The sequence below is a fragment of the Neomonachus schauinslandi genome, chromosome 14 (genome assembly GCF_002201575.2).
Source record: "Neomonachus schauinslandi chromosome 14, ASM220157v2, whole genome shotgun sequence".
NCBI lineage: Eukaryota > Metazoa > Chordata > Mammalia > Carnivora > Phocidae > Neomonachus > Neomonachus schauinslandi.
In genome coordinates this window covers 78,279,721-78,300,190 of record NC_058416.1, presented here as the reverse complement: position 1 = coordinate 78,300,190, position 20,470 = coordinate 78,279,721, and the positions used below count along the sequence as shown (strand labels likewise).

Sequence of the window (20,470 nt, the reverse complement as noted above, 5' to 3'; positions counted from 1 at the left end):
GTACAGGTGGGATTCATCCCCACCCTTAATATATACTTCCTTTTTATTATGTACATGTATTACTAAAAACACATAAAAATTTAACAAGTTACAAACCTGGAAATCCAATGTAACTCATGTGTTAATAACTATATATGAAAATCCACACACATTATAGATGTATAATATGTATATATACATATATTGTATACTTTATATGTATACACATTATACATGTTTTTTTTTTTTTTTTAAGATTTTATTTACTTATTTGACAGAGAGAGACACAGTGAGAGAGGGAACACAGGCAGGAGGAGTGGGAAAGAGAGAGCAGGCTTCCCGCTGTGCAGGGAGCCAGATGCGGGGCTCGATCCCAGGACCCCAGGACCACGACCTGAGCCGAAGGCAGACCCCTAATGACTGAGCCACCCAGGCGCCTCCATTATACATATGTATATATGTATATATTATACATATATGTATGTTATACATATATTACACATTTATACATATAATGTATATTGTATGTATATTGTATGTATATATGTATATTGTATATGTACAGACATATATTATGGATATATATGTGTATTGTATTACGTATTATATATGTATGTTTTATATATTTTATATAACATGCATAAATAGAAATAAGTTTGGATCTTACATGGATGGGTAGATACATGTCATCTACAAGATAAATTATTGATACTACACCAAAATGATGGTTAGAATATTCTTTTCTTCTTTACGCTCATCTGTTTCCTCTAACAAGCACCTATGACTTCATAAATAATAAATGTCATTTATGACACAGAACACAGAGACTTATAAAGGCTCCGAATAACGTATGAATTAAGAAAGGTGTTATTATCCCATTCACTAATTTGTTGTTCTGAAGCTTCCTTTCATTAGCATGGATTATGAGCACACTCCACACGTCTACAGTGGTTTTCATCCAAGGAATCTGCTGTGTCCTCACCCCCAGAATAAAGGTCTGTGGACTGCTGATTCCTAGCAGTGCGAGAGGGCCCAAGTTCATGGACAGAATGAGGATGGCCGAACAGATAAACAAACTGTGGTCTTTCCCTACAATGGAATATTAACTCAATCATACAAAGGAATGAAGTGTTCACACCTGCTCCAACATGGATGAGCCTTGAAAACATGATGCTAAGTGAAAGAAGCCGGTCACACAAGCCACGTGTTTCATGAGTCCATTGACCCGACACATCCAGAAGAGGCAAAAGCAGACAGACAGAACACAGACTGGCAGTTGCCAGGGAGCCATGAAGAGAAGAGGGAGTCACTGCTCAGTGGCAATGGGATTTCCATTTGGGGTGATGAGAATGTTCTGGAACTAGACAGAGGCAGTGGTTGTGCAACACTGTGAACGTACCAAATGCCACTGAGTCGTAAGGTTGAAAATGGTTGTTCTGTACTTTCACCTCAATTTAAAAAAAAAAAAAAAAGCAAGCATGAGGCTTGGCATTAATTTCCTTCTGTGGCTCACAGGGACTCTCCTGTAACCCTGTTTAGCAGCAAGCTTCTAGCAGCGACTCCCTCTCTGACACACAGTGCCTGGTGTGTACGTGTGTGTTGAGAGAGCCGCAGAAGCACGTTAGGACCCGTGAAGCAGGCATGCCTTTGTAGACAAAAGGAAGAGGCACAAACATGCAGTTCAGGAAGGGTCAAGGTGAGAACGGGGGGGAGGGGGGAGGGGAGCGCTTCTTACGCACAGTAGACCAGGAGCTCGGTGGTCACCTTTCGCTGTCTCCCAGTGCGCATGTTCGTGGCCAAACAGGTGTAGTTTCCTTGGAGGTTTTGTGACATCAGCAGCAGAGTGAAGTAGCTGACTGTCAGGTTGTTTCCAAAGGGCTCGGTGCTGGAATCTGGGGCCCGAAACTGCCATTCAACCATTGGTGGAGGCCAGGAGCTACTGCTGCAGCTGAAGTCCACCTGGGAGCCCTTGGCCGCATAGACGGTGCCATTGGGGAGCTTGCCGGTGCTGGAGATATTGACCTCAACCTCACAGGGGCCGCCTGGGAATGACAGGGGGAATGGAGAAAGCATTAATTCCTTACGAGTTAACTTGAGCTCCTTACCAGATCGAACAGACACAGAAATGAGCAGGAAGCAGCCAGTGAGGATGACAATATCTATCAAACACTTATTATGTGATAAATGCTATGCCAAGTGCCCCTATGCATTCTAATCCTGAGATAAATGTGGATTTATTGGGGGTGGGGGGCTCAAGCCTTATAGAAAAGGGAAAAAAGCAAATCACTCCTTTTCAGACACACTGGTGAGTAGATCGGCTACCTGTGCATTAACAGAGTGAACACAGCAGACCCGCTTGCAAGGCTGGCCTTGGCTGGTGACCACAGTGTGGATTTCAGGAGGGTTTCTGCCATTCCCAGAGCTGACGAGATTGAGGCTCACTGGGCCTGAACCGTTTGTACCAACAGTGTGGTTTAAGCTGAGCACCTGCTTCCCCTCCAGGAGTCTGGAATTTTGGTATGTGCTCGGCAGAGGGTGCCTATGTGACTAGCCCCCAGTGAAAATCCAGGGTGCTGGGTGTCTAAGGGGCTTCCCAGCAGACAACATTTCACACGTGTCGCCACAACTTGTTCCGGAGGAATTAAGCGTGTCCCATGTGACGCCCCTGGGAAAGGACTCTTGGAGGCTCACTCCTGGTTTTCCTTGGACTTAACCCCATGTGCCTTTTCCCCTTGCTGATTTTGCTTTGTAGCCTCTCGCTGTGATAAATCAAATTACATGCTGAGTCCTAGGACTTCTCCTAGAGAATCACTGAGCCTCAGGGTGGGCTTGGAGAGTCCTAGCACAATTTCACACTGAAAGACAAGATACATTGGCTCCAGGCCCAACTCTGGACTCCACTCACTAGCTGTGTGACCTTGGGCAGATTACTTAACCTCTCTGAGCCTCCATTTCCGCATCTGTAAAATGGGGGCCATGCTAGAACCTGCCGCAGGGGGCTATGGTGATAATTCAGTGAGTATGGTAGAGCATTCAGAACAACGTCGGTCACGTTGGAAGCACTTGTTAAGTGCTGGATCTTATCTGCGTCCCCCTGACATTTCTTCTTTCTCATCTCCAGAAATGAACTTCTTTCTCATCTCCAGAAATGACCTCCCACGGCTGGTACCCAGTGCACCCAAGATGCCGCACCTCTTTTGATGAAAGGAATATAACTAATATCTATTTAGACTAAAGCCATTGAGTGTGTTACCTCACCCAGAGACTCCCCCTTTTATTTTTTTTAAGATTTTATTTATTTGAGAGAGAGAGAATGAGCAGGGGGGAGTAGCAGAGGAAGAGGGCGAGGCAGACTCCCTGCTGAGCAGGGAGCCCAAAGTGGGGCTCGATCCCAGGATCCCGAGATCATAACCTAAGCCGAAGGCAGATGCTTAACCTATGAGCCACCCAGGCACCCTGAGACTTCCCCTTTTAAAAAGAAGAATCCAGGAAGGGCAATGCTTGACCAAAAGAATTTAAACAGAAATAGGCTGGTGGGAAAAATTATTCCAGGAAGGAAAAGGCTCTCCCAGAGCCCCTCAAAGTACAGCATCTACTTCACCTATGTCTGAGGCCATTGTATAACTATAGAAATGGTGGATTTCCCGGACAATATTCTTGACAATATGCTTCTCAGGTTGGGGCTGGCTCCTAATAGTTGCATGGATCTGCTGGAATCATGTCACCTCCCATAGAGGGTCTGTGGAAAAAATTATGCCATTAGTTTGAGAGGTACCATTTACTGTTGCTGGCTAGCTGGTTAGGTATGCAGACCAGCAGGTAATAGGGCGTGCCCACAGTAGGCAGGCATCCAATGAAGCAGAGGGCATCTCTGTAGTACTAAGAGTCAAAGCCCGGGCCGGCAAAGGCAGCACGTTAGATTAGACAGCCTGGGTCTTGTGAATTGTGGTCTGCAGGGCCACGGTGGCCTGGCATGGACTGTGTGGACCGCCAGAACCTGGCTGGGAGGGGCTTTTGACCACACAATTCTCAGCAAGAAAACAGCGTTGGATACAGGGAATGGATGAGAAGAAACAGGTGGGAGGATCAGAAAAATAAATCAAATGAGAGAACCTTAAAAGCCTCCTGAATTAAGCATTCAGAGGTTACAGCTCACATAAATCCCTTGGGTTGGGTCTGCTTTCTTAATTAAAGCTGATGCCATCTTCTTGATTCCCTGGGCTTCCTCCCCTGCTCTGGCTTTACTACCAGAAGGAGGTACCCATTTCCTTCCTTTCCACTGCTCTCTCCACCCACGTGATATATATTCCCGAAGAGAAGCCCACCAGCCCTTTTTTGCTTGCAGGGTGACGGTGGCAATCACTCAGAGAGACAGATGGGAGAGGAGACAAAAATAAAAGAGCAAATAAATAAAAATATAGAGTGGTTACAAAGGTTTGAGGTCTGAGGCCTTGGTTATTGTAGTTTGAATTCTCGGCTCTTTCTTGGATGGATGCCTTAGCCTAGTGGTCATGAGCTTGTACTCTGAATTCACAGACCTTGGTGTAAATCCTACCGCCACTTATAGAGAGACAACCTTGGACAAGTGCCCACTGCTCTCATTCTCTCTTGTCTTTCCTATGAAATGAAAAGAACAGATATAGGGATGCCTGGGTGGCTCAGTCGGTTAAGTGTCTGCCTTGGGCTCAGGTCATGATCTCAGGGTCCTGGGATCAAGCCCCGTTTTGGGCTCCCTGCTCATCGAGGAGTCTGCTTCTCCCTCTGCCTCTCCCCCTGCTTGTGCTCTCACGCTCTCTCTCTCTCAAAATAAATAAGATCTTTTAAAAAAAAAGTAGAAATGTGTTTTCGCTCTTGTTATATAAGTTTTTATATAACATCCTCGACTTTACCAGTTGGGCCATAACATCTAAAATATTTACCATCTGGCCCTCTACAGAAAAAGTTGGATTCCTGTTCTAGAACAATCTACCAGTGCCACTGCCGTCCTCTTCTCTGCAGACATTCTTGACGTAGGAACAAGTCACTTCTTTCCTTCCCCTCCATAAACATAGTTTGGCCAGTCAAGGGTCTCAAAGGGTTGACTTACAACTCAGGGACCCACAAAATGGGAGATTCTCATCTCCGTGTCTTGGGTTCTCTGCCGAAAGGAAAAGTTGTCATCAGGCATTTGCTCTTCATACTAGCATTTTGATTTGAAAATGACCTAAGAATGTACCAGGTAGTCTCTGCTCATCAGTGGGCATACCTATAGTTCTAGAGTGGGATAAGATCCTTGGGGATCTCACAGAAAGTTTTTTGATATCACTTCTAGAGACTGAACATAGAGACACGTGCAACAACCCCATTGCCTCCCAATTTCCCTAGTGATTGCTGTTTCCGTCCAAAGAGCTGGAACCCAGAGGTCTTCCGCTTCTTATAAGCACCCATCTCTGCTTCAGATGAACTTGGCAAGACTCAAGGTAATCAATCTCCAGGCAAGGATCCTCCATTCTCTGAAGGGAACCAACAATCTTTCTTCAGTGTGCCTGACACACTCTTTCCCTAGGACCTTAGGTTGTGAGGAGGCACATCAGCATCATAGAATGAGGGAAAATAGATGAACCCAATTAGTCAGGGAACATGGGACTTTTCTGAGGCCCCTTCCTGGCCTTTCCTGATGTAACGGCTGCATCACTCACTAGACGGGAGCACTCCCCATCCCCCAAGCCCCAGCTGACTCCAAAGAGATTCTTGGAGGTTGATACAAACCAGCTTCCTCACAGTCCATGTGCCATCCAGCTCAAATGTCCCCTCAGGGGACTTGGGTGGCCTGAGAAAAACAGACACGGGGAGAGTCCGGCACCACGTACCATGAAGTCTGACTGCGGGCCTCCACGGGTTCATCTGCTCACTCAGCTCCCCAGTGCACAAGAGCTGCTATCTCTAAAGAAGAACAAAGTCTAGTGGAATGTGTTCAAGTCTGTGCTACCTTGCCCATCCCTCCAGCCTTCCTGCAGGTAAACACACCGCAGTCCTAACCTCCTGCCCACCCTAATTTGGAGGCAGAAGAGGATGGGTAAGTCAATGAAATAAGTAGCCTTGGCAGCCCTGAACTGCTCTGGACGAAAGGATTTCTGTATCCTCAGGGGCAGTGGTCCCAATCCGGAGGACAAGACTCTTCAACTGCACCATTAAATTAACAATATAGTTCAGTCTTGTGTCCTGAGACAAATAACAAAATCACATTGCAGTGCCCATTCCAGGCATATTAAATCCTCCTAGCCCAGAGAAACCTGACTCCCCGGGAGGCAGAGACACCAAATGCCCCCTGACCAGTAGGCAGAGATTCCAAACAGTAAGGAGGGAGAAGTTACTGGCCCGTTTACAGCCAGCTGTCTCTGCAGCACCTCCGTCCACTCACACACTCAAAGTCACTTACAGATAACAACTCGTCACATCTCAGAATTTTTTTTCCCTTGCTTCCAAGGCCATGTTCGAACGTTCCCAAACTTTTCTCCTTAAGAGACTAAGTTATCAACCATGTCAGTGAAAAGACGGGAAAAGCAAGATCTGGACACGCAGAAGGTCCTGTTCAAAAGGCCTGGATGTTAACTGATTGCTGGGAACCTGAGATGCACTTTTCCCACAGGAATCCCATCACCTGTTTAACCAGGTGGTCAAGGTAACGTGAAGCAGGTGCATACCGTGTGCCCAGCTCTGTGCTGAGGGCCATGCACGTTAATCTCGTGAATGTGAGCACTGGGTCTGTGCCTAGGTTCCACGGTTACCGCTGATTCACAGATGATAAAACTGAAGTGAGGGGAGTTCAAGGGACTTCCCCAATGTCACAAGGACAACAGCCAGAAGAACCTGTATTTGAACTCAGGCAGCTGGACCTCAGTGTATGCTCTTAGCCACTCAGCAAGAACATGGCCCTCCCCTCCCAGAAATAGCGGTCGGATCAAACCTAATCCATATTCCAAAATCTTCCCTGCAAAATGAGGGCCGAGTCCCATCTGAGATGTCAAAGCCTCCCCTTCAGCCACTGTCTGAGGAGGAGCAGTAAGGGGCTCCCTGATGCCCGGAGGAGTCTGTGTTTGCCAGGGTTTGTCCTAGAATGGGAGCAAGACCTGAGATTCTGGAGGGCTCTGGTGCATGGGAAACCAGCGGATATCTGTGCTACGGACTGAACGCTTGTATCCCCTCCGAAATTCATGTTGAAACCTAATCCCCAATATGATGGTATTTGGAGGTGGGGCTTTTGGGAGGAGGTGATGAGATCATGAGAGCAGAGTCCTCATGAATGGGACTGGTGCCCTTCTAAGGAGAGACCCCCCCCTTCCTCTCTCTCTCTCTCTGCCCTCCACCAAGTGAGGACACAATGAGAAGACCTATCTACAAACCAGGAAGTGAGCCTCACCAGACACTGGATCTGCCAGCACCTTGATCTTGGACCTCCCAGCTTCCAGAACTGCCAGAAGTGTTTGTTGTTGAAACCACCCAGCCTATGTTACTTCTATTACAGCAGCCCAAACTAGGTCCGCATCTAGTTTTTACAAACAAGCCTACACCAGTCGAGGACACCGTAGGTTTCCAAATGAAGAAGTTTCCATAATACAAATCACATCACAGTAACTCAGGGAGCCCCAAGGAGCCATTTGAGTTTAGTGATTCTTTTAAGCTACAAGTTCACGTTCATCATAAAAAGGCCTTGCATTTATGTCCCTACAGGGCAATAATAAAACTAATCCACCCTCCAGTAAACTTAGCCAATGATTAATCAATGGCAGATAAAGTCATCATAAACTGGAGAGAATGATGATTTTAAAAAAAAGCAACAAGTTGTAATGCCGTCTTACTCTGTGGTCAAAAGAGAAGGCATTTATTGAGGAGACTGCCACGAGGAATTATTAATGATTGGCAGCTGGAGTGAGCTGCCCATGGGCTCACAGTAGGAACTGAACAGAGCTGGGCAAGGATGGGTGACATTTTTAACACACCCACATTCATTCTTGGCAATTCAGCAGTTCAACTGTGGCATCTCCAAACACAAAACCACTGCACTCCCAAATCCCAAAAGCCTTAAGAGTTGGCAGAAACCTTAGAGACCATCCAAAAATCTAGAAGCGCCCTTGAAGCCTTGCTTTTCTTCATCCTCCACTTCCAATCCACCAGCATGTCTTACTGGTCTGCCTCCAAAATTGTTTCAGAAGCTGTGCATTTTCACCAAAAGCCACTGCCACCACCCTGGTTCTGGCCACCAACATCTTGTGCCTCCAACTGACTTCCCTATTTTTATCAGTCCTTCCTGAGATCACACACATACATTCTGTGTGTGTCACTGAAATAATGCCACACCCATGCTTAAAGTTCCAGGAGTTTCCTCTGGCACCCACAGCAGCAACAACAAAAATCTCAACTCCTTGCCAGGTGTGTCAGTTTCTTCAGGCTGCCTTTACAAAGTGAGGTGGCTTAAAACAACAGACATGGATTCTCCCACAGTTCTGGAGGCCAGAAGTCTGAAGTCAACGTGTCGGGAGGGCAGGGGAGAATCCTTCCTTGCTTCTTCCCTGGCTCCTGATGGTGGTCATCAGTCCCTGGCATATCTTGGCTTCCAACTGCAGCCCTCCACTTTCTGCCTCTGTTGTTATACAATATTCTCCTTATGTGTCTCCATATTCACAGGCATTTTCCTCTTCTTAGGAGGACGCCAGTCAGTTTGGATTAGGGCCCACTCCAATGACCTCATCTTAACTTGATTACGTCTGCATATTTCCCAATAACGTCACATTCAGATACCAGGAGTTAGGACTTGAATATTTTGGGGGGATAAAATTCAACCCATAACACAAGTCCCACCCTCTCATACACTGGGCTCCCACCACACCAGGCTTCTCCCCATCTGCATACACACCACACTCAACTCATCTTGCACTGGATATAGTTCTTCCTGAATTACTCTTATCTCTGCAGAACTGGCTCTTACTCATCAGTCAGCTGAAATGTCACTTCCTCCAAAAGGCTCTCTCTGACCCCCTCTAATTTAAAGTGTTTCAGAGAATGACCCCACCTCGACTCTCTGCAGAGCCCTCATCACTCTCGTGTTGCCTGATGCATTCATGTACTTGCTTACTGTCCGTCTTCCCCCACTAGCATGTGAGCTCCATGCAGGCAGGGGCCTGGTGTGTCCTATTCATTCCTGTGGCTCAGCGCCTTGACCAGTGCCCGGCACTGGGCTTTCAATGCGTATATGTTGAATAAAGAAATAAGTAAATTATTTTACAGATGAGGAAACCAGGAAGCAATAGGGATCACGTGTATATTTCTACCAAACAACACACTCTGGATCTAGAACCTGGATATCCGTCTAAACCAGTAAACAGCACACTTTCTTTGCAAAGGGCTATAGAGTAAATATTTCAGGCTTTGCAGGTCATATGACCCGCATCATTGCCACTCAACTCTGCCAAGATAGCGCCAAAGGCAGTCAGAGATCAGATGTAAATGGATGAGTGTGGCTGTGTCCCAATAAAGCCTACTTTATGGGCACTGGAATTTCATATCATCTTTACATGTCACAAAAAGCATTTGTCTTTGGAGTTTTTTTCAACCATTTAAAAATGTAAAAAATATTCATAGCCTGCAGGCCAGATTTAGCCCACAGATATGGCTAGAGTTTGCCAACCCCTATTCTTTTTTTTTTTTTAATTTTATTTATTTATTTGTCAGAGAGAAGGAGAGGGAGGGAGGGAGAGCACGCAAGAACGGGGGGAGCAGGCAGAGGGAGAAGTAGGCTCCCCGCTGAGCAAGGAGCCCGATGCGGGACTTGATCCCAGGACCCCGGGATCATGACCTGAGCTGAAGGCAGATGCTTAACCGACTGAGCCACCCAGGCGACCGCCAGCCCCCATTCTAAATTCATGCATGTATATCCACAGATAAGATACTGTTTGAGGAAAGTGTAGCATGTAATGTAATAGTAGCTCACGCCACGCCCTGTAGTGAGCACCATAGCATAAGAGCACTACACCTACAAGGTCTGTAATGTATTATCCCCAATTAACAAATAAGGAAAACTAATGCTCTGAGATCTTCAGCTACTTACTCAAGGTGACACAACCTCAGGACTGGAACTCAGGCAGTCCGACTCCATCATGCTATATACTCTGACTCTGGTGCATAATAAAATGGCATTAACAGCAAGGACGATGCTAACAAGCTGGAAGCAATCGCTAACTAATACGCCAGGAGCCATTAACAGCACTTTATCTACATAAAGCAGAATCCAGTCGTCACAGCAATCCCAGGACACCAGAATTCTTTTCATCCCCATTTCACAGATGAGAACATCCAGGTGTGAGAGGTCACTGGGCTTGCAGGTAGCAGAGCCCAGGATGAAACCGGGGAATGCCTCCAAGGCCCTCCTCCCACCCAGGGCTCCGAGCGCCTGGCCAGCCGGCCCCAGGGCCCTGCCACCGCACTTACCAGCCACCTGCAGCCACACTCGGAACCGCCGGGTCTCGTTCAGGACCTCCCGGCAGGTGTAGTTGCCCTCATCCCGCGGCCTCAGCGCGGTGATGTGCAGCGAGCTGGCATCTGCCAGAGAGAAGCGCGGCTCAGCCGGCGGGAAGCTGGAATTGTAGGACAGGAGGAAGACAGGCTCCGAGTCATCCCGGTACCAGGTTACCGAGCCCCTTGGTCCCGAGACGTTGCCACAGTGCAGAGTAATGTTCTCGTGAACCTGTCCAATGACCAGAGCCTCCAATCCTGTACGAGGAAAGGTCAGGCTGTTACTACATTTCTTCGTCTCTGAACACCCTCCCTTGTGCACCGTCCCTCTGCATTAGGATTGAAAAATAAATAAATCAGGTGTGTGTTTTTAAACACTCTGCGGATGTTAATGAACCTGCCGTAAATGGCAATCGCAGAGAGAGCCCCAAATCTCCCCCTCCCCGCACTATCCGTGCACTTCACCGCGGGACGGCTCTGCGCTACCACCCGGACGCTCCGCTGGGTCACGTGGCTTGCTCTGGCCAATGAGATGTTAGCAAACGTGATGCGCACAGAGGCTTCAGCAGCACGCGTGTAACTGGGCTTGCTCACGCTCGCCTCCTGCCATCACCTGGAGCAGGGCATGCCCACGTTAGGTCCCAGGAGGAGGATGAAAGCTACCTGTGCAGAGCCCAGGTGTCTCAATCGTCTGAGCTGAGGTCGTTCCCGAGCAGCCCTCAGCCACCGAGTGGACGCCTGGACACGAGGGTGAGCCCAGGCAAGATCAGCAGAGCTGACTAACCCCAGCCCTTGAGCTATAATAAGTACTTACGGCCATTTTGTGATTGTTGTGCAGCACTAATGTGGCAATAAATAACCGATACAGAACCCAAGTGGTTTTATTTGCCTGGAAATCCAGAAGGGATGCAAGGAAGAGGGCCTGGGCTTTGTTCCCACCTTCCTACTGCTGGCTCTCGCCATCTCAGGTGTAAACGATCCTGGAAGTCAAAGCTCTCTTGCCGCTCCAACTTTGGGCATGCCCTGTGTTAGGCACTGGGGAGCCAGTGATGGGCAAAACAGAGAGAGACTTCCAGAATCTCACAGTCTAGTGGGGAAAACAGACAATAAACTAGCAATTATGATCCAGGGTGATAAATATCATGACACGGCCTCAGAGAAGGGGCTCCCAAGTCCAGCTGGGGTGACTGCCGGGGAAAGCTTCCTCCAGCAGGCCACACTGAGATACGATGGACAGGTAGGAATTAGCCAGGTAGACGGGAAGATGGGGTTCCCAGCAGAGGGAACAACATGTTCAAAAGCCCAGATAAGCAGCAGTGGACTCACCGCTATTAGAAGTGCCAATGATCAGGTCCCACCCCAGAACATTTAAATCAGATAAATCACCTATCTAGGGGTGGAGGCAGAAGGTAGCGCTGCATTTTAACAAGCCCTCCAGGTGATTCTGATGCTTACTCATGACTGAAAGGTGTGAAGGGCGACTGATCTGGCACAGACTGTCACCAGGTAACAAGAAGCAAATGCAGCCCATTTGCTGAGAAGTGTCAAAACTTTCCAGCCCCCTGCACAATCAGTGTCCAAATACAAAGAGGCCACAGGCCCAGGACTAATCGGCAGAACCTGTTAGGAGTCTTCTACTCGTGCTGTCACACTCAGGAGATGAGAAAGGTGTGATGCCAAGAAGGAAAGTGGGCTAACTCCAAGTCCTACAGTAAGAAAGTAGCAGGGTGGGACCAGAAGCTAGATTTCTTGCTATCCTCCAAAATGTTCTCTTTCTACCACATCAGAAGTTTTCAAAGTATGTGAATACACTGGGTTTTGCAAAAAGTGGTGTTTCATTACAAAATAAGTTGCCTTTGACAACCATACAAGGACAATTGGGTATCTGTGTACAAAAGAATGAGGTTGGACCCCTTACCTCACATCATATATAAAAATTAACTCAAAATGGACCATAGATCTAAATGTAAGAGCTAAAACTATAAAATGCTTAGAAAAAAAAGAATAAATCTTTGTCACTTTGGGTTAAGCGATGGTTTCTCAGGACCCCAAAAACACAAGTGAGAAAAGAAAAATGGCTAAATTGGATTTTGTCAAAATAAAAATTTTTGTGCACCCAAAGACACCATCAAGAAAGTGAGAAGACCACCAACAGACTGTGAGAAAAATGTTTGCAAATCACCTATCTGATGAGGGGTTTGTATCCAGAACATATGAAGAACTCTCACAACTCAACAATAAAAAGATAAATAATACCATTTAAAAATGGGCTAAGGATCTGAATAGACATTTCTCCAGAAAGATATACAGAAGGCCGATAAGCACACGAGCAGATGCTCATCATTAGTCACCAGGGCAATGCAAATCAAAACCACAAGAGGACACCTACTACTTCATACTCACTAGAGTGGCTAAAATCAAAGACCATAGCAAATGAACAAATACTGGCAAAGATGCAGAGAAGCTGGAATCCTTACACGTTGCTGGTAGGATTTTTAAATGGGGCAGCTACTTTGGAAAACAGCATGGCACTTCCTCACAAGGTTAAAGTCACGGTATGACTTAGCAATTCCACTCCGAGGTGTAGATCCAGGAGAAATGAAAACGTATGTCTACACAGACTTTACATGTGCATTCAGAGCAGCATTATTCATTATTGCCAAAAGATGGAAACAACCCAAATGCCCACTAGCTGATGAATGGATAAATAATATGCGGTATATCCATCCAGGGGGAATATTATTTGGCCATAAAAAGGAATGGAGTGCATACTACAGCATGGATGAATCCTGACAACATTATAGTAAGTGAAACAAGGCAGTCCTAAAAGACTACATAGTGTGTGATTCCATTTACCTGAAATGTGCAAAATAGGCAAATCTGTGGAAATAGAAAGTAGATTAGCAGTTGTCTAGGGCTGGGGAAAGTGGCTTGTCTGAGGCGAAGGAGGTAGTGAGGAGTGACTGCTAATAGTCAAGCATACTGCTCTTTTTTGTGGGGGGGGGGAGTGATGAAAATATTCCGGACTGAATTAGTGGTGACGGTTGTACAATCTTGTGAATATATACTAAAAACCACCGAATTATATACTTTAAAAGGGTGAATTTTATAGTATGTAAATTATATCTCAATAAAGCAGTAAAAAAATAAATAAACTGCCATCTGCCTCTGAAAATCCTTCCCTATTATAAAGGAAAGAGTAACAGTGATCGGTCTTTGGCCTTTTGTCTGGTTGGAAGGGGTTCCATTTGAAAGATTGGAAGCCAGCCTGGAGCCACGGGACCTTCCAGCTCTCTCCTCATCTTGGCCACACCACTCCCAAATCCCAGGACAACATGGAAAAAAAAAAAAAAAGAACCAAAAAACTCTAAGCCACTCACTGGAAGGCAGACAATGTCATCTAATGCTAGAGATTCCAAAACAGCAAGATAGGCTTCTGAACAATCACTTTGAAAAGCAGGTGAGAATTATTTTTAAACAATTAGGCCTGAGAACCCAAGTTCTCAGTGGCAATGCCCACAGAAGAGAGAAGATGAACTGTAGAATTACAGATGCAGCGTGTGTTCATGAGACCTACAGACCTGCCCCTTCTCAGCTCCCTGGCAAATGAATAAAGAACTTGGAAAAGCCCTGGCAAAAGTCTAGTTCTGGAACTTGAGCTAACATTGTCTTCTCCTCCAAGGAGTAGAAAGACACAATCACAAAAGAAACCATTTTAAGGCATTTCACTCCTCCTGGCTTTGCTCACTCCATTCTTTTTAGCCACTGAAGCTAAAGGTGACCTTGGAGGTCATTTCGTCCTGAGATGTGGCAGTCCTGAGGGGCTGGGTTCAAGATGAGGCAGGCAGAGCCCCGGCTCAGTGGAAAAGAATACAGTCATCAGTTAGTGACGTCTGTCTGACATGGACACACAGGGGCGGTCCTTGAGGGTGCACTGGTTCCATGCTTGATCATCCCGTGCGCCCTCATTTCACAGATGAGAAAACTGAGGTTCAGAAAGCTTAAGTGATTTCCTTAAAGGCCCCCTCAAGTCGCTGGGAGAGCTGGGACTGCCACTGAGGTCTTCAATCCTTGGGGTCTCAGGGATTTATTCTGGTCTCCCGATCAGACAGGATGAGACAATAAGACATCATAACAGTTTGTGTTACTAGAAGTTGTCCACATGGTATCCACAGGGTCTGCGAATGCCTCCCCCCTTACCTTAAGTTCAGAATATGGACCTAAGGAGGGAACAATATAAACAACCATTTCCCAATGCTGCCCTCATATTATCATTCACAGAGTTGAGATTGTACCCAAACACTTATTTTTTTTCCTACCAACCTTTTTCCCAAGAATGACCCGGGATTTATAAGCTGAGGTGACAGTGCAGGCATGAACATTGTCAGGAGTGAAGTGACAACTTTTTTTCCCCTGAGATAACTCCCAATTTGAAAAACAAACAACAAAAATACACCAAGCTGGGGGCGCCTGGGTGGCTCAGTTGGTTAAGCGTCTGCCTTCCGCTCAGGTCATGATCCCAGGGTCCTGGGATCGAGTCCCGCATCGGGCTCCCTGCACAGCAGAGAGCCTGCTTCTCCCTCTCCCTCTGCCTGCCTCTCTGCCTACTTGTGCTCTCTCTCTGCCAAATAAATAGATAAAATCTTAAAAAAAAAAAAATACACCAAGCTGGGGAAGCCCCCTGGCACTACCCACGAAGGTGAACTTGGCCTGGGTATCAAAATGGCTGGGCACGGCATGGAGGCAGTGTCCCTGTGTGGTGAGCCGCAGCCGGGCTAAAAGCTGGTTCATTCCAGAATGATGACTTTCCACCCAGGGTTCTGATGTCCCAAGGCCATTGATGTTCACAGCGCAGTAAACACTGCAGACAGCCAGAGGGAAGGGAACAATCACCTTTTTTTTTTTAAAGATTTTTATTTATTTATTTGACAGAGCGAGAAAGCACAAGCAGGGAGAACAGTAGAGGGAGAGGGAGAAACAGGCTCCCCGCCAAGCAGGGAGCCCAATGCGGGGCTCGATCCCAGGACCCTGAGATCATGATCTGAGCCGAAGGCAGACGCTTAACGACTGAGCCACCCAGGTGCCCCAGCAACTATCACCTTTAACTTCCGGAGAGAGCAAGCCAGAGACTGTCCTCTCCGCCTCCCCGTAGCACAGTAATCACTAAGTCAAATACCAGCAGGGGTCAGCAGGTAAGGTCCATAACTGAAGAGGGTCAGGGGTAAGTACTACAACAGGAGAGGCAAAACAAATTTGGGGTCACATGCCCTAGGTAGAAGGGGGCCACCGCTGCTCAGTTCCAGGTGGAAAAGCCCTGTGCTGCCAGATCATCAGATTTTTCCAGATAAACTGGAAACCTAGATTATGGGAAATGTTACTGCCTTTAAATGATTGCTAAAAACAAAACAAAAAATCTTAGGAGAGCCTAAGGGTTAGGAACTTTTGGCACTTGCTGCTAGGAAGCTCGGGGGGGCAATTCCTGCAGGAACCGATCAGCAGTGTGTGTGGGCATGGGTAGCACAGAAAATAACACTCCCAAGTATTCTGGCAAGCTACACCACCTGCTGGCCCCATCTCTTTTCCCTCTACCTGAGTCCTCGCTCTCACTGCTCGTCACCCTGCCCTGCACACAAAACACATTCGCTGGTGCATTAAAGTCAAAAATGCTTTTTCAATATTTTTATATCCTCTATATTTTTGTAAGCAACCCTGTAAACTAATTGTTAGGAGGGAGAGCACAGGTGAAGCATTTAAGACCTTCTGCCAAGTGGAAGATGTCAAGTGGAAGAGGTCATGTCAAGTGGAAGGGCAAATTTTCCGGAAGTCTGAAATAACTTCAAAATAAAAAGGTTTTGTTTTGTGTTTCTTTAAGGCGAAGGACGGAAGGCACGGTTTTGAACGTGCTAGTCCGAACAGGTCGGCTTGCAAGGGGTGTGTAGGGAAATCTACAGGTTACAAGTGTAAAGCGAGTTCAACCTTGGGCAGGGGAAGGAGAGAAAAATAAAGGAGCCTGGAGTTTGAGCCCCAGCGCAGCAGGTAAAACCAGAACGCAGATTTACATCCGACGCTTAAAAAAACAAAAAACCAACCAACAAAAAAGCCACAACAAAAACCACTTTCTCCCCTACACGTGCCTCTCCAATTTTCCCATCTTCAAAATTTCCATCTTCAAATTCCCCAGTTCTCCCATCCCCTCTCCGCAGGCCCTCTGCAGCCTCGCTGGCTGCCCACTCCAAGCGACTAGGGCTATCTTGCCCTCCATCAGGCGCCCAGGAAAATTCCTTCCTGCAAAGAGAGCCGAGCTGCGAGCGAGCAGGAAACTCAAGACCCTCCCGGGGAGGCTGCGGAGCCGCGGCTACAAACGGCTCCCGCGGAGTCGGAGGGAATTGGGTCCCTGGCTCTCCCCTTTGCCTGGCGAAACTCAACTTTTCCCTCCGGATCGCGGCCCCTTACCTGCGGCGACCCAGCGGGCCAGCAGCACCCCGAGGCAGACAAGGACCTGCGGCTGGGACGCCCGGACGCCCGCGGCCATCTCGCCCCAGACGCCGGCAGGGGCTCCTCAGGAAACGCAGGCTCCGGCTGGGTGGGTGTGCGCCCCTCCCCTCCCCAGGGCCCCGGCCCCTGGGGTACTGAGTACTCCTCCCAGGTCCTCGGAACGACAGAGGAGCCCGACTCTCCGCAGCCCGCAGGAAGGATGCTTGGGCTGAGCCCGATGTCCGCCGTTGGGAGCCGCGCTGGGCTCCCGGCGCGATTCTGTCTCCGGAGCGCCCGGCCCGGGGTGGGAGGGCGCACCCCGCCCTCTGCGCCCGCCACCCACTCCCGCTCGCGGAAAACAACAGGAGCGGGACTCCCTCCCGCCTCCCATCCAGGCGGGAGCCCGACTTCCTCTACCTTGGCCGGGGAGGAGGGCTTTATGCAAAGGGCGCGCGCCCGGGCGCGCGGAGCAGAGTCCAGCCCGGCCGGGGGTGGAGCGCGGAGGCAGGTCCCTCCCCGAGCCCACTCGGCCCGGGACGGCAGCCCGGAGTCGCGGGGACAGCTGGGCCGGGCAGAGTCCTGCAGCTGCCGCAGGACGGCACCCCCGCCCCGGCTCGCCCGCTGCTTCCCCTCCCGGGCGCTCCGGCTGCAGCACCCGGAGGAACGTGGCCAGCCGGAGGGGCGGGCTGCCAAGCTGCAGAATTCGGGGTCCCCTCGGCGTCCCAGCTTAGCTCTTGCAGGGTTCTCCCGTGCTTTCCCGTGCTCAGGGCGGACGCCAGGGCCGCCATGGCTGTCTTCTTCTACCCTTTGCAGAACGAAGAAGGCAAGTCTGGAGCAGGAGAAAGATGATCCCTTAGACCCCCAGCCAAAAGTGGCTGTGAACTAGCTGAGACCACACAGCAAGATCGAGAACCCAGGGGTCAGCAGAACTCGGTTCTCAGAGCTTTCTGTACCCCGCGCCCCGCCTCACCGCAACCCCATCCAGTCTGATTCCCAGAGAGCTGCCATCCCTCTTCCCTGCCACATCCTCACTCCACCCTGTCCTAGGAAAAACAAGGTTACCATATCCTCAGGAAAAGCTGATATTTGAAACTGCCCTAGGTGGAACTTCCTTTAAAAAAAAAAAAAAAATTGCAATTAAGGGTGTTTGCCTTCTTTCAACTTTTCTGTATGTTTGAAAATGTTCATCATAAAATATTAGGGCAAAAACCAAAAATTGCTGTTAAGAAACATCATCTGTTCTGTTGCCCAAAGGCCCCTTACTGAAATACTTCTTCCATGATGAAATCCTCTTGAAACTAATAAAAAGAGTGTGTTTTGCCTGATGAACTGAGCCATAAAATTGCATGGTTCTTCCCTTTTCCCTCTTTTGCGAAATGATTTAACTCTTCAGCTGGCTTCTGACAGTTTTCCTCCTTTCCCTGCAGTTTGGTGTTTCATCTTTTACCTTGAGGTGGAAGGTAAATTCTATCCTACATGACCTCTTCCTGTTTCCTCAGTGCCTGGCACCTCATAACCACCCACTATGTATTTGTTAAATAAACAAAGGAGAGTTCGTTGGCTTTGATATTGTAGCTCCTCAAACTTTTCTGACAAACTCCTTACCTCACATTCCTCACCTGAAGCGAACAAGATAGAAGTCAAATCAATAGCTGGCAAGTCTCCAGCTGAGGATCTGGAATTTTCTGTGACCCTGGTGGTACCTCAGGTGGGGAATTGCACAGAACAGGCCCTCCTGATATATTTGCTGAGTCAAATGCAAGGTGCTTATGACCAGTTCTCCACCCCGCAGAAGGATCAACTTCCTTCGGGATGGTTTACAATGCTGAATAGTTTGCATGGCTGGGGCCTTTTTCCAAAGCCACTTTGGAAACTTAATCTCATTGAGCCCTCCCTACAATGCTTTTACCTAAGGAATCATGCGATCCCACTGAATAAATGACATACCCAGAGCTCCAGGAGGGTAAGCTCTGAGTCACTGAGCTGGTTGGTGGCAAAGCCAGGACTAGAGCCCATCTCTGTCCCACACCAAAACCTGCCAAACAAAATTATTTCGCTACTTATACAAAGGCTACTACCGTCTAGATGCTTTGGGGGTCACTGGGCCGGCAGACATGGGCATGCCCCTGAGCAGGGCTCCAAGGACAGCTGTGTGGCCCAGGAAACACCCACCCTCTCTGGTCTGGGTACAGGCTGTGGCCAGCCCTGAGACAGAAGCTGTCAGGAACTGCCCCGCCCTGATGTTCAGTAGCACCTCGGGCTGCTCTGGACAGTACAGTAGAAAGCACCAGTGACCAGTGAGGTGGGGGTTCACCGTGGGGTCCCTAACAAGGTAGGGACCTTTCAGAGCCTTAGTTCTATGATCTGTGCCTCATGGGTTGTTGGAAAGACGGAGTTGACTTGCAGGAAGGGACTCGGCAAAGTGTTGTTAAGGCATCAACCCCAATCTACAGTCATATATTAATCCTAAACCCCACAAGCACATATTAAACATAAGCCTCAAACACCTCTCTGCTCAAGCTGCTACACAGGGCTGTTTTTATTTTGTTTTGTTTTCACCTCTGGTGAATTGAGAGAACTTCCCTGGGTTAAGTGCCTTACCTACATGAATTCACTGACTCCTCAACACAACCCTGAGAGGTAGGGATTATCATTCTGAATGTAGAGATGGCTCAGAGAGGCCAAGGGACACAGCAAGTGGGGAGGGGAAATGTTGGGGGGGCTGATTTGAACCCAGGTCTGAGGCACAGCTGTCTTATTCAGTCTTGGAGGGAGGGACAGCATGGGGCTCCCACCTGACTCCCTAGCCAGCCCTCCTACAGCCTGGGTCTCTGAGGCCATCAAGCTACCTATTATTTCCACCGGGCTACTTCTCTTCTGTCCTCTCCCTAGAGGCAATGCTGAAAGGTTTCTTAGCAACAACCTGCTTCTCTGTTCAACCTAGAGATATTCTCCTGGGGGCTTTGGAAAGAGCTGGCCAGTCAGGAACAGCTGGGGTAGCAGCCTGGCTACTCAGTAAGCTCTGCACCCCTGCACTTCAAGAAATATAAAGAGGCGCATGACCATCCTACCTCTATCCCCGTGGAGAGGCCTGGGACCCACAGGCTGGCACCTCAAGGAACAGGGACAACCAAACCAACCTGGCTTGTTCTCTGGAAAAGAAAGCCTGCTAAGCCTTTCCAAAACACCACCTCCTCCCACCTCTCCTCTGCCTTCTGCCCAGAAGAAAAGAACTGGCATGCAGAGGCCATAGCAGGAAAGTTCCTGAAATCAGGCGAAGTTCTAAGAAGAAGCTGGCAGGATGAGATAGGAAAGTGGAAAAATGGAGAGTTGTCAAATGAGTCTATTTTTGACCGGAGACCGGCCTCTTTTCTCTGGACTCGAGACCAGGATCTCGAGTGGCAAAGAACCACAGAATGTGGAAGGCGGACCCAAACCCAGAAAGCAAAATGGAGCACAGGAAATGACCAGCCAGTTCCCTGAGAAATGGGCAGCCAGGGGGCTGAAGGGAGGGGGATGACTCACCCCT

At 48.4% G+C, this 20,470-nt stretch overlaps 1 protein-coding gene across 2 annotated transcripts in view; it reads right to left on the bottom strand.

Moving 5' to 3' along the window:
- Nucleotides 1–17,118, bottom strand: part of VSIG10 (V-set and immunoglobulin domain containing 10) — a 29,740-nt gene extending 12,622 nt beyond the window's left edge. For both annotated transcript variants that reach the window (XM_044921083.1, XM_044921084.1), the window contains exons 1-3: nt 16,921–17,118; nt 10,444–10,725; nt 1,719–2,021 (exon numbers count right to left, since the gene is read on the bottom strand). In XM_044921083.1, coding sequence (XP_044777018.1) covers nt 1,719–2,021; nt 10,444–10,725; nt 16,921–16,999 — 664 coding nt within the window. In that variant the 5' untranslated portion in view covers nt 17,000–17,118. The remainder of the gene's footprint in view (nt 1–1,718; nt 2,022–10,443; nt 10,726–16,920) is intronic.
- Between the last annotated feature and the right edge of the window lie 3,352 nt (nt 17,119–20,470).